Here is a 15,798-nt window from a genome sequence, read left to right as displayed (position 1 = left end):
GTATTGAATCCAATTTTCATTGACTGCGCTTACTCTGCACTTATAGGTGAGTATAGGAATAGGGACATTTATAAACGTTATCACCTATGTGGGGGGAGAGCAGGGAAGGGGGGCTATGTAGGGTACTGGGGGGATGGTTGAGTTCTCCTTTAAGTGCCACACAATGTAGAATCAACTGCCTAGCATATAGGGTTAATGCAGATGATTTGTTTGCTGACTTAAAGGAGAACTAATGCTTAACTTTAGAAGTAGGACACAAATGTTGTACATTATGTTTTCGGCTTCTGTACCAGGCCAAGGCAACCACAGACCTTTAGCAGTGATCAACTGTGCTTCCAAGATACCCCTGTAGCTCCTCTTTTCTACTGATTTAGTGCCCATGCTCTGTGCTGCTGTCACTTACTGAGCTTAAGGACTGACGCACAATATACTGAATATATTAATAGGACATAAATATCACAATATGAGGCTGAGACTGAGGCTGCTTCGTAAATAGTGATGAGCAGATTTTTTCACCATGCGAAACTAAGAAACTGCGGCAAAAATCTGCAGGCTAAAAAGTCACTGCCAAAAAAAGTTGCCAAGACAAAATTGTTCCAGAGACACCATAAAAAAAACGACCCCATTGACTTTAATGCATTTGGACAAGAAAGTCGCATTTGGAGTGAGAGAAAAGGGTCGCACTTAAAGATTTGTTGCGCGTAAAATTTTTTGCCACCCATTGACTTCAATGCGTTTCACAAATTTTTGGCTAAAGCAAAACAGAACAGATTCACTCATCACTATTAGTAAATAATTTTAGGCACATCAGCTTATATGACAGGTAAACCTCATGCTGTAGTTATCCTCCTTCATTTACACAGGCAACTTAGGACGACTTCGAAAATCCGAAGCGAGAAAATCGGAAGCAAGCCCATATTATTGCCATGGAGGGAGATTTAGTCGCCCACAGTGGAGGAGATTAGTCGCTGGGTGATTAATTTTCCCGTCTGCCAATAGCCATATCAGTTTTGATATGTAAGGGTTTTGTTTGTGAGCCTGAGTCTTCTGTGTAGATACAGCTGGTAGGTGTCTCATTATACGAGGTGTTTCCAGAACTAGTTGGGGGTTGGCACTATAGTAGCTCCCTCCTTTCTTTGCACTTAATTGCAGTCTTTCTACAGGGGTCTGAATGAAATTTTTATTTTGACAAACTTATGCTGTCTAGTAAGGTGCAGGTGTTATTCTGGGGCATTTTGCAATGGCTATTTTGATATCTAAAGTTTTTTGTGAGCCGCATGTGGCTGCCACCTTGGCAAGTGTGACTGCTGGTCTTGCTATGGCCATTGGCAAGCATGCCTCTTCCTTAGTGGCAGTTCTTAGGGCTTCTGGCTTTGGTAGATGTCCTTGAATGCAGGGTTGCTTTCTTTCAGCAGTATTTGGCATGCATTGTAGCTAGGTTACTCGAGTTTAGGTTTATATTCTAGCTGTTGGTCACCCTGAGTTATGTAGGAAGTAGTTAGTTCTGTGCTGACTGAGATTCAGCAGCTGTTGGTTAGTTCAGGGTTGGCTGGTTTTATATCTGACTTTAAAAGAAAAATATTTATTATAATAACAAGTATTATTATTTATTAAAAATATTCTCTAAAGAAAATCTAAAAATGTAAAGGTGCTACATTTAAATACAGAAAGCCTTCTGTAATATCTTTGAGTATGACCAACAACTATTTTCTCCAAAATATTTATTTGGCTAAAAAAAATATAAATACAGAAAAATATATACATGTATGTATGCTGTTCTGTTTCCTCATTTATACTCTGCTGTCCATATTTGACATCCAAACAGACAGCAGCGTTCCTAGAGGGGGGCGGGCCCTGGTGCGTGAAGCGCAGCCAGGCCCCGCCCCCCCTCCGTACGGCGCACTGCCGGGTTGATTTCAGTGGCATGCGGCGCTGCTGGGGGGCACTGAGGGGGTCGGGCCCTGGCCCGCTCGCACCCTCTGCTCCCCTGGTAGTTCCGCCACTGCAAATAGAAAACCAACATGTGCTGTCGCCCGAGCATGCCGGAGAAAGAATGACTGTGACAATCCAAAAACCTGAATAATTGCCTGAAATACAGAAACCACTTTACAATAACTCCTGAGATTCTGGTGCTCTGTTAAAAATGAGCATCTATAAAATGCAATAAATGTGGCCATATTCTAAACACTAGCAATACATGACAATGAGCTGGATCAGTATCATTCGATTCAATGGGATTTGAATTCTGTGGAGTGTTCTTCTCTCCATTGTTTCTTTCTTTCAATATTCTTTTGGAGGAGTGTGTTATCTTCTTTAAAAGCCTGCAAAGACATATACATGGATAATGATGGATCTGATGCCAACAGTATGCCAAGTATTTTTATGGAAACCCAGACCAAAATGTTCACACTCACATCCCTTTAACTAATTTATTTGAGTCATTTTACATTGTTTTACGCTGGATAATCAAATTAGACACCTTTTCACACATGGACCTACTTCCAGGCAACCCTAATATTTGCAATACCTGTATAACCCTTTCCAACATTAATATGACAGCTAGGTCTCTCAGCTGGATATAGCATTATCACAAAGAGGGCTTCTTTTTAAACTCGAATAGAACAAAAGTAAAATCAAATCACTTACTTTTTTCCCAGATATGACCATTGCAATGCAGCCTTTGACTGTTCCTGCAATCATTGCATAGCAGATCTTAATTCTGACTTTATTTCTGGCACCAGACAGGGCCTCATATCTGCATAAGGAGAAAGAAAGTACATTTTATTGTATACATTGCACCTTGAATTTGCCTTTGGATAAAAAACAGGTTCTTCTCAGAGTGGAAAAGTTAAAATTCCTTTGCGCCTAACAGCATCTTATTATTATTTGGACCTGTTAAAATAAGTTTATTGCTTTGCCTGTCTAGACAATAAAATTATCTTCAAGAGTGTAGGTTTGATTTTTTTTTTTCAGAACATGTAAGCTGAATTTCATCTTAAAAGGGAACTCTGGCTTTCAAACCGAAATTTGATAAAGAGGCCCACATAACACAGAAGCCAGGGGAAATCGCTCTCCTGCATGAGATCTCCTAAGGAAGAGGAATGCATCATCGCCTGCTGCTTTTTCTCTCACTCATCCTGAAAGGCTGCAGTCGCACCTCAGTTCTGGGTCCTCGGTCCTCCCTACTCAGCCTTCAGCTCTTCCTCCTCAGCCTTCCCTCCTCAGGCATCAGCCGTCAGCCCTCCCTCCTCGATCCTCAGTACAAACGCTCTCTGTCCTCAGCCCTCCCTCCTTAGCCCTCAGTACAAACGCTCTACATCCCCAGCCCTCCCTCCCTGGTTTAGGAGCTGAGGTCTGAGGCGGGAAGGCTGAGAGCTGAGGAGGAAGGGCTGAGGATGGAGAGTGTTTGTACTGAGGGCTGAGGAGGGAGGGCTGAGGATGGAGAGTGTTTGTACTGAGGGCTGAGGAGGGAGGGCTGAGGATGGAGAGTGTTTGTACTGAGGTATTCAACTATAACAAGAGTCCTTTATGTATCCATCCGTATGGGTGTGCTTCTCTACGTGCTGCAATCCCCGTGTTGGAATGCCAAGGTTACTAATACAAAAAGAGGTAGCCGGAGAGCACTTATTTCTTTAGTTTAAAAGATCATTTCTTTATTTTGCAGGCATTTACTGCACTGTGCAGTAAATGCCTGCAAAATAAAGAAATGATCTTTTAAACTAAAGAAATAAGTGCTCTCCGGCTACCTCTTTTTGTGTTTGTACTGAGGGCTGAGGAGGGAGGGCTGAGGATGGAGAGTGTTTGTACTGAGGGCTGAGGAGGGAGGGCTGAGGAATGAGCCACGTGGGGGGAGATCGCAACAGCATATGTGGGCAGCACGGAGGTGTGACTGCAGCCTCTTGGGATCATTGAATATAATAAGAGGCGAGTCTGCATACTTCTTCGTTAGGAGAGTGCACGCAGGAGCATGTGTTCTCCTGATGTCCTAAAATGCGTTCCGTATGCTGATATAAAGTAACACAGTAGCCAGTTAGCTTATTAAAGTAGTCAGACAGATCAGCAGGAGAGCAGGGGGCTATGCGTAGGGAACTGTCAGAAACCATTAAAAATCAGGCTAGGCTTAGGGAACTGTCAGAAACCATTAAAAATCATGAAAAGTATGCATTTGTTTTAATTGATGTGTATTGTAAAGTTGCTTGAAATTGTGTTTACTTTTCAAAAAGCTCAGGTTTTTTTGGAGTTCCCCTTTAACATAGATCTCCATAAAGTCTATTCTGAACTCAAAGTAAAACCCGAGTTGAGTAAGTATATGCAGAAGTGGCCCCCTGAAATAGGATTTGGTCTGAGGTCCAGTAATAATTGCCTCTAATGCTAATGTTTACAGTCATCATTTGTTTTTTTTAATGCCAGTCCTTTTGCCCATCATCGACACAATGCATTGATCATTCCAATTTATTCTGAACTTCTATTTTGTTCCTTCATGTTAAAGGGTTAGTCTTGAAGTCATGATTTTCATGCCTCCGGCTACTCCCTACTCATGGCTGTGTGTCATGCTTCTAGGGCTTCATCTTTTCAACCAGTTTTCACTTGTTTGACATATTCTCCACAGATGTGACACTAATTTACTTACGAGAGAAATTCTGGGATATCCTCTTGCTTTTTATAATGCCCAGACCAGACAAGTATCTTTTTGTCAAAGTCTGTTGGTCTTCTTTCATGTTTGAATAGATGTTGACCTTAAATGGCAATAGAAAAACAGCCAATGTCAGCCTTTAGACTGAAAAGACATATTGGGCTAAATATCATTATTATATTTTACAATACATATATACAGTTTTATAATGCATATATACAGGTTACAATGCATGTATATAGTCTTAAATAATTACCATATTTAATACCATGCTTAATCCCATGCAAATGTATGTTATTATTGTAGGGGCCCCTATGGATATGGGTTAATCTGCCCTGCAGCTTTAAGGCCCCCACCTTTTTTCTTGGAGTGATCTGCCAGGAGAGAATGACACTCCCCTGCTACACTGCTATATAGTGTGTGTAGGGAGTGGCCACTTCCTCTTTGGCCTGTGGATGGTGATCCAGCTGGGTGTGCTCAGGGGAGCCTGAGCACAGCTAGGCCCAGAAAGGCCCATGTGCTTTGGAGAAGAAGTCGGGGACCAGGTAAACCCGTGAATGAGGAATAGTGACACTAGGGCAGACTTGTCATAGTCTCTCTAGGAGAGAAAGGCAGAGAGGTGAGAGAGAAAGAGCAGCTGAAGCTCCAACGAGGATTTGCAGTAAGGGAGTAGCTTCCCAGAGGCTTTATGTGTTGCCTCCAGTCAGGGACCTCAGTGAAGAGGGACTGTAGGGTAGAAGCTGCTTTCCTGACAACTTCCAGGTGGGAATGTGTGTGAATACTGCAAATGCCTAATGGAGATCTTTCCTCTGCAAGAAATGCCTAATGCCTGCAGCTCTGTGTGAGAAATGTGCTATTGCCTCAGCTCCTGCGTGACTACTAAACCTGTGGTCACTTGCCTCGTGCATAGTTAAATAAACCGTTTCTCTTTTACTGCAAGAACCTCCTGGCGCCCAATTTGTTTGTTGTATGCACAGTAGCCTGGGGGATGTAGTTGCACTACACCATAGAGGGAACACTTCCACTTGGCGAAGGCCCTGACCCTGTTGTGTGAAGTCGCATGTAACCCATGCTTCTACTGCTAGCTGGACAGTTTAACTATTTGTGTGCTATGCAGCCCAAATAGGTGTTACATTATGATGATGATTTTTACTATATTCTATATATTCCGGTCAAAATTACGTTTGGTTTATATAATGATTGACTTTAATTTAAAGCTGTTCTCAGTCGAGGGCAGCATCTTTGAGAGCACAGTTTATTCTGGAACACAAAGATAGCAATAATGTCACATACAAGAAAGTAGGGATCCCCAACCTATAAAACCCGTGAGCAACATTCAGAAGTAAAAGGAGTTGGGGAGCAACACCAGCATGAAAAATGTTCCTGGGGTGCCAAATAAGTGCTGTGATTGGCCATTTGGTAGCCCCTATGTGGCTTGTCAACCTACATTAAGACTCTGTTTGGCAGTGCATCTGGTTTTTATGCAACTAAAATTTGCCTAAAAAGCATGGAATTCAAAAATAAGCTCCTGCTTTGAGGCCACTGGGAGCAACATCCAAGGGGTTGGAGAGCAACATGTTGCTCACAAGCTACTGGTTGGGGATCACAGTACAAGAGCATTACTAACTGCATAACAGAAGATTGTATAATGTTTCAGACACCCCCCACTTTTCGACACACATTTACAGGAAACGTATTTCTGAATTTGGGCCTGCAACTGTTTCACTAAAACGTTTTGACATGCACAGTTGCAATCTATCTCCACAAACAATAACAATCGAATGTTATTTTTGTAACTGATTTTAAGTTTGACTTTGTTTTAATATTTTTTATATAGTTTCTGCATTATTTGCTTTCCTGCTTCTTTCCTACTTACAAATAGGGGTCACTGACCCCCATTGTCAGTTACTTTGTATTGCTTATCATTCTCCTATTCCTCTTCCGGTCTCTTATGTAGACCACTCCCTGGTTTCTAGGGTAAATTGGACCCTAGCTATCTGATAGCTGCTAAAATTCCAAACTGGAGAGCTGTTGCACAAAAAGTCAAATCATTTAGAAAATAAAGACAAATTGCAAATTTTCTCAGAATATAACTGAAGGTTAACTTAAAAGGTAAAACTACCCTTCTAATGGCATTTTGAACTACGTGAAAAAAAATAAAAGGAAAATGAGCTTGCTTGTACTTACCAGATTTTGTCTGTGTTTTTGTTTCCTTGGGTGCCATTTTCTTGACAGCTTGGCAATATAACCTTCCCTGCAAAGCTTTCCTTGTGCTGCTCCCACCACTGAGCAGGCCTCTGGCAAGAGATCTATATCTGATTAAACTAAAGGCAGACATTGTGTGCACAACACACCGTATTATGTGAACAGGTCAGTCTGTGTGTGCACAGTGCTTGCTTGGTGCTCTTCCCTATTGTCTCCTAAAGCTGTATAACAATGTGCAAAATTCAGACTCTTTTTCCTCCAGAATTTCAGTTTCATTTTTAGCTGCCCTTTAAAGGGATACTGTCATGGGAATTTTTTTTTTCCAAAATGCATCAGTTAATAGTGCTCCAGCAGAATTCTGCACTGAAATCCATTTCTCAAAAGAGCATACAGATTTTTTTATATTCAATTTTGAAATCTGACATGGGGCTAGACATATTGTCAATTTCCCACCTGCCCCAAGTCATGTGACTTGTGCTCTGATAAACTTCAATCACTCTTTACTGCTGTACTACAAGTTGGAGTGATATCAACCCCCTCCCGTTTCCCCCCCAGCAGCCAAACAAAAGAACAATAGGAAGGTAACTAGATAACAGCTCCCTAACACAAGATAACAGCTGCCTGGTAGATCTAAGAACAACACTCAATAGTAAAAACCCATGTCCCACTGTGATTCCTTCAGTTACATTGAGAAGGAAAAACAGCAGCCTGCCAGAAAGCATTTCTCTCCTAAAGTGCAGGCACAAGTCACATGACCAGGGGCAGCTGGGAAATTGACAAAATGTCTAACCCCATTCAAAATTGAATATAAAAAAATCTGTTTGCTCTTTTGAGAAATGGATTTCAGTGCAGAATTCTGCTGGAGTAGCACTATTAACTGATGCATTTAGAAAAAAACATGTTTTCCGACAGGATCCCTTTAAAGGGGAAGGAAACCTAGTTGGCGCAACCCCCCCACCCCCCCTCCCGTTTGTTGCCCACCCTCCCTCCTCCCCCCTGGCCTACCCATCCCGCTGGGCAGATGCCCCTAACCTGTTACTTACCCTTCTGCGCAGGTCCAGTCCAGGGATTTCACAGACGACATCTTCTTCCACGCGATCTTCTTCCTGCTGTGAACGGCACAGTAGATCGTACCGGCGAAATGATCCTACTGCGCATGCGCTGTTCAAAGCAGGAAGAAGATCGCGTGGAAGAAGATGTCGTTGGTGGACTCCCTGGACTGGACCTGCGCAGAAGGGTAAGTAACAAGTTAGGGGCATTTGCCCAGCGGGACGGGTAGGCCAGGGGGGAGGAGGGAGGGTGGGCAACAAATGGGAGGGGGGCGGGGGGTTTGCGCTGACTAGGTTTCCTTCCCCTTTAAGTAACAGCCTCTACTTGCATGTAAGGTTGCCACCTGGCCTGTATTTTACTGCCTGGCCGGTAAAAATTGTGCTTGATCCCAATGTTATTGATAGGGAATTAATAACGTATCGGATGCATTATGATCCGATCGTTGGGCCCTAGGTGATTTTCATGGTGCTTCCTGCCGCGACCCCCTGTAAAATGAAGTGCGCAGGTAGTTTTTAGCCTGTAAAACGAAGCTTGCGTGTAGTTTTTAGCCTGTAGCACGAAGCGGGCATGCGCACAAGCGCACACACCGCGGTACGGTGGTGCACACACAGGTATCGGCGTGCACACGCTCAGCAGCGACCCTGAGAGGTCTGGAGGGGGGCCCTGGACAGCAGCCCCGGTGGGCCCCGGGCCCCCCAGTTAGAGAATCAGTTGTCATAGATCAAAGGGGCAGAAGTGCTGCATCATGATTTGTGTTATGGAGATACTTTGTGTTATGGAGATATTTTATGCTCTGGAAACCAAACATGTTAATTTACAGTGTAACTGTACTTACAAATCACCTGCCACTTTTATGCATAGATTATAGGTAAGGTAGGCGTTACTAAAGTATAATCCATCACTTATATAGCACCAACATATTCTGCTGTGCTTTTCAAGGATAATCCACCATTCGCTACCCAGATGGAGTTTACTATCTATACTCCTCATCACACAACACTTTGATTAATATTTTTAACCGGACTGTATGTTTTTTTTTTTTTCGTAGCGGAAACCCACACAAGCACAGGGAGTATATACAAACCTTAGCATAGTTGCATCCACCCCAGTTGCAACCAATGCACCATTATGGATGCAAATGTAGCATCTGTAGTTTTGTAAATCATCATTGTATTGGATGCAATTTCCATATGATCTGAGATGTATGGCGGCATCATTTCTGGCACATGGAAATTGTGAAGGACCATGGTAGAATTTAACTTGCACCATGTCCAGGATAGGAGCATGCTTTGGTGCTTCCTATGCAAATGTGCCGAGATGACACTGGAATTGTAGGAAAAAAAACACTGCATTGAGTTTAAATAAACCACAATTTCCATTTGTAAACTGTTCTTGTTCCGAGAACTTTGTTCATAAATTGAGCCTTGTGGTGTACATCATTCACACGTGTATGGGAGAAAGTACCAATTTTGGGTCCACTTTACCTCACCGCATTTGCTAAATTGCTTGTCAAGGAGTCCTAAAAGGTTTTTAGAGGAACATTAAGCTGTTTCATGTACCACAGAGCATTCATTTATTCCCCACCTATGGTCCGATTTCTGTTCAACAACTGTGAAGTAGTGTAATTAGCTAAAGGAATGATAGCAAGAACATATAGTACTGTTAAAAATATCACTGGCTCAGTAATATTCAGATACATCCAAACCTGTTTCAGCACGTTATGCTTCCACTCAAGCAATTGGCTTGTGGCATAAAGAACAACTGGAAACACTCCCTTGTGTAAAAAACACTATTTAACACAGCTTTGTGCATGTTTCCACTAGTCAATTTGTTGTAGCTATCTAGATGCAGAGTCTTGCTGGGGGCTTCTGCTTTAAGCATCCCCACGCCCCATCCTCGATCCCCCAGCTGCAACCCACCTCTGGCATCCTTGCCTCCCGCATATCATAGACCTTCTCTCCTTGTGACCAGGGGTCAGGAAGCAGGCAGGTCTTCAGCGGGGCCCAAGGGGGTCTTGGACCTAGCGAAGGTGCCCCCCTTGTACCTGGTTTTGACCTTTGTTGGTCAGTGACAGAGTGTTAGGTGTGATATTGGAGTTTGGACTATGCAAAACAGACTGCTTTGGTTAGTCATAAGGGAAAATTCATGCCAGACTGAATGTGGCAATAGTATATGACCCTTTAATTGCATAATGCCGTACTACAAAAGGTTGCAGGCTCCAATAAAACATTTATTAGGATAATGAAAGATGAAAGAGTATTTTATGGTAAGTGCTTTATAACACAATGACTTTGTGAAAGAACATAAGACATAGATTTGCTCAGTCTAGAGAGGAGATGTAATTAGTTTCAAGTTTGAAATAGCCCCTTTCAGTTGACACATACAGGCATGAAAAAAATTGGGAACCCCTCTTAATTCTTTGGAGGTTTGTCTATCATTGGCTGAGCTTTCAAAGTAGCAACTTCCATTTAATATATAACATGCCTTATGGAAACAGTAGTATTTCAGCAATGACATAAAGTTTATTGGATTAACAGAAAATATGCATCATAACAAAATTAGACAGGTGCATAAATGTGGGCACCCCAACAGAGATATTACATCAATACTTAGTTGAGCCTCCTTTTGCAAATGTAACAGCCTCTAGACACCTCCTATAGCCTTTGATGAGTGTCTGGATTCTGGATGGTGGTATTTTTGACCATTCGTCCATACAAAATCTCTCCAGTTCAGTTAAATTTGATGGCTGCCGAGCATAAACACCCTGCTTCAAATCATCCCATAGATTTTCCTTAATATTCAAATCGGGGGACTGTGACAGCCATCTGCTATCTGAACCAAACATAAAGTTGAATTCCAAAAAATATAAAGTATATACTGTACGTATATCTGGACACACTATATTATCTGCTTATCATTTGTATATATATTGGCAACACATTTCTGCAGTGCTTTACAGAGATTATACATAATGTTTTTCTCTAGTCGGCCCTCCTGTCAGTGCAGACGTTGTGGGTTATGTTATCCTTCACCTCTGGAGGCAGGACAGAAACTGTTAACTCATGGCCCCTCCTTCTGGCTATATGTACTTGGCTCCACCTTCACTCCTCAGTTCTTTGTCCTGCCTCAGGAGGTTAAGGACAGTCTATTTTATTTTATTTTGTTTTATTTTATTTTTGCTTTATATCCTTTTTTTCCACAGATAACACCTATTGGTCATGCAGAGCTGATCCTAGGGTGCAACATTACCAACTGACAGGTATTCAGTTGTGTAACAGGGGCCATACGTGACATGCAGAGCTGTCACAGGCACACAACCTACAGGGTTAGCAGAGCTACCCGCTGTCCTACTGGGTTGTTAGGGAGCATTTGGACCGGTGTGCTCCCATGTTGGTACAGCAGCATTCACAAAGGTACCTGTAAAGGAACTGGGCTGCACGCTAGTTATACGGCCGCATTGATGTGGCCATGATCTAGCCAGCAACAAGTGTCTTCCGTGGGAGGAACAAGTAGAGCTAGTTTGCGCCGTTTTTTTCCTCTTGCGCAGTGACGTTATCTTTCAGCCGCATGGACGCGGCAGCTCTGTTCACGCCAGTAATCAAGGCGCACTGACGTCATCAGTCATAGCCGCGCAACCTAATAGAGCGGCGTTCGCTACTAGCACTCCCTGCAGGCGGCCATAGCTAAAAACGGTGGACAAATACTACATCAAGCAGCCAAAAAGCAGCTCAGAAAGAGCATACACAGTTCCAGGACGGCTTCACTTCATCTTATCTGCGCATTTTCAGCATAACTCAGCGCAAGCAGCACATTAAGAGACAATACTTAGTCTCAGGCTGGTGGTGAGTCACAACTTTTTAACTAACACTGCTGTGGTGATTAGGAAGATATGGAAAAAACAAACTCACAGACCTTCGGGCTGATATACAATCTGTAAAGAAAATGAAAAAAACAGAGAAATTACCAAAGTGTAAAACTTGTCGGCATTCATTGAGAAAATCAGAAAGAACTTACTGTTCAGACTGTAAAGTCATCACTAAAACAGCAGATCCTCAAGGGCCACCCACCTTGTCCCCACAATATACTTTATCTCAACCACCAGTTGATCCAGCCCCAAATACAGAGGATAGAAGGTCCTCTACAGGCTCCATCCGGCCAGTATCACCACCACCAGTCACCCCAATTCTTGACACTAGAGATACCTCCCCACTTCCACTGTGGAATCAACCTTCAGCAAGCTCCTCTGCTCAAGTTCATCCACAGTTTGGAGACTTTTTACAATGGATAATGAAATCTGTTCAACCCTACCAACCAAATGTCGATAGTACTCAGACTACTAAACAAACTAAAAAGCGTAAAGTCGCACTGCCATTAGACTCCTCTTCAGACTCAGAGGAGGGATTACTTTCAGATTCAGATCAGGACGAAGTTCTCTGTCCAGAAAGGGACATGTCTGATCAGCTGCACTCCAATTCTGACACAGATTCTGAGGATGAACAGGTCCACACTATCACTCCAGAGGTATCTAAGAAACTACTTAGAGAAATGTTGCAAACTCTAGAGATTAAAGATGAAACAGTGGCGCTCTCTAAAGCTGACAAACTATTGGGCGTTCAGAAAAAATCTAAATTAACATTTCCTGTGTTCAATTCGGTCACGCAAGCCATTGAAACTGAATGGAATCAACCAGAGCGACGTATTGCTCTCACCCAAAGATTTCTTAAGACGTACCCTATACCAGAGGACTACCAAAAGAAGTGGGATAAAGCACCCAGGGTGGACTCGGCGGTAGTTCGCCTATCTAGACATACCGCCTTGCCGGCTGAGGAAGCGGCTTTTAAAGACCCATTAGACTGTCGGATGGAAGCTACCTTAAAAAAATCCTATGTCCAGGCGGCAGCTATACTGCGACCGGCAGTAGCTTCGGCGGGCTTAGCACGTACAGCGAAACATTGGGCACAAGAAATAGCTACCAATCCCCCATCATCTAGACAGCAGTTGCAGTCTGAAGTAGACAGACTAGTAACCACCTTTTCCTTCCTCGCAGAAGCAACCATGGAAATTACCAAACTAGCGGCTAAAGCTACTGTAAATACTGTGGTGACTAGGAGGGCCTTATGGCTGAAACACTGGTCGGGAGACACTGCTTCCAAACTCAGATTGCTATCCCTACGGTTCACGGGTGATTCTCTCTTCGGTCCTGATCTTAAGCAAATTATTTCAGAGGTAACTGGAGGAAAAAGTACCTTTCTTCCGACAGGAAAAAAATCGAGATTTGACAGCTCGCCCAGATTTCCCGTGCGAAAGAATTGGTCTCCCCAATCTAGGCCTTTTCGGCCCTTTCGGTCAAACTTCAGGTCACCTACTTCTGACCAAACGACTAAACGCAACAGAACACCTTGGCACCAGCAAACTCGACCCCACGTCAAGAAATCAGTGCCAAATAGAACCACGTCGGCCTGACTCAGCCTCACCAAGTCAAGGTCTGGTGGGCGGCAGATTACAGAGGTACCTGGGCGAATGGCAAACTCACGTAACAGACACTTGGGTGTTGACAATAATTCGACAAGGTTACAGAATCCCCTTCTCCCCACATCTACCTTTCCCCAAGTTCCGTACATCGTCAACTACCCCAAACAAAACACACCTGCTCCATACTGCAGTTCAGTCACTACTGCAAGCGGAAGTGATACAAGAAGTCCCACAGAACCAGCGGTTTCGAGGCTTCTACTCCAACCTGTTTCTGGTCAGAAAAAAGGACGGCGCCTTCAGACCAGTACTGAATCTCAAATCCCTCAACACCCTGGTGTCCAATCAAAAATTCAGAATGGAATCCATTCGGTCAGTCATAGCAAATATGGAACCAGACTCGTTCATGACATCCATAGACCTCCAAGACGCCTACCTCCACATCCCCATTTACCCAGGGTCCCGTCGCTATCTTCGTTTCGCAATAGGCGATCACCATTACCAATTTACGGCCTTGCCCTTTGGACTTTGTACGGCGCCTCGTGTTTTCACCAAGGTCTTAACTCCCGTGATAGCCTACCTCAGGGCTCTGGGAATCAAGCTCCTACCCTACTTGGACGATTTGCTGATCATCGCACCTTCAATAATCCAAGCAACCAGGGACACTCACACCTGTCTACGGGTGTTAACTCAACATGGCTGGTTGATCAACTACCGCAAACAGCGGTACAGCCAACAGCGCTACAGCCAACCCAGTCAATCCGATTCTTGAGCCTCGACTTCAACTCTCAGTTACAGAGAGTGTTCTTGCCTCCAGACAAGACCCAGACTTTGATTCAAGCAGCCAAAACGTTCCACAACTCAAAGATAACTTCGGCAGAGGACTGCCTCCGTCTTCTGGGGTTTATGGTCTCGGCCTTGGAAGAAATTCCGTTCTCCAGATTCCATCTACGTCCTCTTCAAAACAATTTTCTGAGTCAGTGGAACAAGAATAACAAGGACTTATAGCAAGTCATCTAGATATCCGACTCAACCAAACGAAGCCTAGAGTGGTGGATGGTTCCAGCCAACCTTCTCCAGGGCAAAAGTTGGCCCCCCTCTCAATGGGAGATCGTAACCACAGACGCCAGTCTCAGAGGTTGGGGAGCTGTTTCACACTCATACACTCCAGGGCATTTGGAGTCCGACAGAGAGCTCCTTACCAATCAACGTCCTGGAACTCAGGGCAATCGCTCTGGCACTAGAGGGCTGGACCACCCTTCTGCAGTCCCGGGCAGTCCGGGTACAGTCGGACAATGCCACGGCAGTGGCATATGTCAACAAACAAAGCGGCACCCGCAGCAGACTTGCCATGCAAGAAGTTACCAGGATCTTACTGTGGGCAGAGCTTACGGTGACCAATCTCTCAGCGGTGTTCATTCCAGGAATACTGAATTGGGAGGCAGACTACCTCAGCCGGACTACACTGGACCACGGGGAGTGGTCACTCAATTCCGAAGTCTTTCAACAATTAGTCACCAGATGGGGCAAACCACAGATCGATATGTTGGCGTCACGGCACAACAACAAACTGCCACTTTACTGTGCCAGAACGAACGACCCCGGCGCAGCGTTCGTGGACGCCTTGGTCTCTCCCTGGGACTTTCAGATGGTGTACGCGTTTCCTCCCCTGGCTATTCTTCCCAGGGTCATCATGAGAGTCAAACACAGTGCCGCCACCACAATACTGATTGCTCCCGACTGGCCCAACAGAGTGTGGTACACAGATCTGATCAGACTGTCCATCTCCAAGCCATGGAGGTTGCCCGATCGTCCCGACTTGCTTACTCAGGGGCCCATCCATCATCCCAACCTACCCCTATTGCGTTTGACGGCGTGGCTATTGAGACCGACTGGTGGGCTCACCACGGCTTCTCCCAGAATGCTATAGACATTTTACTTCAAGCACGCAAACAGTCAACGAATAAGGTGTATTATAGAGTGTGGAAAACTTTTATTGACTGGTGCCTTCGACAAGGCTACCGCTGGGACTGTGCTTCCACTGCTGTTGTAGTTGAGTTTCTCACCGATGGGTTTCGGAAGGGTCTCGCTCTGCGTACGCTTAAGTCGCAAGTGTCTGCTCTTACAGTCTTAACTCATATCCATTGGGCTGACATGTCGGAGATCCAACAGTTTCTTCGGGGCGTGACCAGAGCTCGTCCACCACTGAAACAGCCGATTTCCACCTGGGATTTACCGCTAGTGCTTAAGGCTTTGCAGAAACCTCCATTTGAACCGCTTGCATCATGTGACCTTAAATGGTTATCCCTTAAAGTTGTTTTCTTGGTGGCCATTACGTCAGCAAAACGTGTGTCTGAATTGGCGGCTCTTTCCTGCAAGGAACCTTGGATTCTGCTCCATCCTGACAAGGTAGTACTCCGGACTGTTCAAGGGTTTCTGCC

General features: G+C 44.3%; 1 protein-coding gene across 1 annotated transcript; it reads right to left on the bottom strand.

The window, feature by feature from the left end:
* Positions 1 to 2,094: 2,094 nt before the first annotated feature.
* Positions 2,095 to 6,971, bottom strand: LOC108700662 (protein FAM162A). The gene is made up of 4 exons (XM_018233837.2): positions 6,821 to 6,971; positions 4,631 to 4,736; positions 2,647 to 2,755; positions 2,095 to 2,321 (listed from the first exon to the last, which is right to left on the bottom strand). Exons 1-4 carry the CDS (start codon positions 6,969 to 6,971, stop codon positions 2,229 to 2,231), a joined length of 459 nt encoding a protein of 152 aa, XP_018089326.1. The 3' UTR covers positions 2,095 to 2,228.
* Between the last annotated feature and the right edge of the window lie 8,827 nt (positions 6,972 to 15,798).

This window comes from Xenopus laevis, chromosome 8S (assembly GCF_017654675.1).
Source record: "Xenopus laevis strain J_2021 chromosome 8S, Xenopus_laevis_v10.1, whole genome shotgun sequence".
NCBI lineage: Eukaryota > Metazoa > Chordata > Amphibia > Anura > Pipidae > Xenopus > Xenopus laevis.
Note: the sequence above shows the minus strand (reverse complement) of the source record. Positions and strands in the feature narration are given on the sequence as shown.

Coding starts and splice junctions, on each gene's coding strand:
- LOC108700662 (XM_018233837.2), bottom strand. CDS start 6,971: ATGTCTGCCTTTAGTTTAATCAGATATAGATCTCTTGCCAGAGGCCTG. Junction 2,756..4,630: donor GATATCCCAGAATTTCTCTC/GTAAGTAAATTA, acceptor CTCCTTATGCAG/ATATGAGGCCCTGTCTGGTG. Junction 2,322..2,646: donor TGGTCATATCTGGGAAAAAA/GTAAGTGATTTG, acceptor ATGTCTTTGCAG/GCTTTTAAAGAAGATAACAC.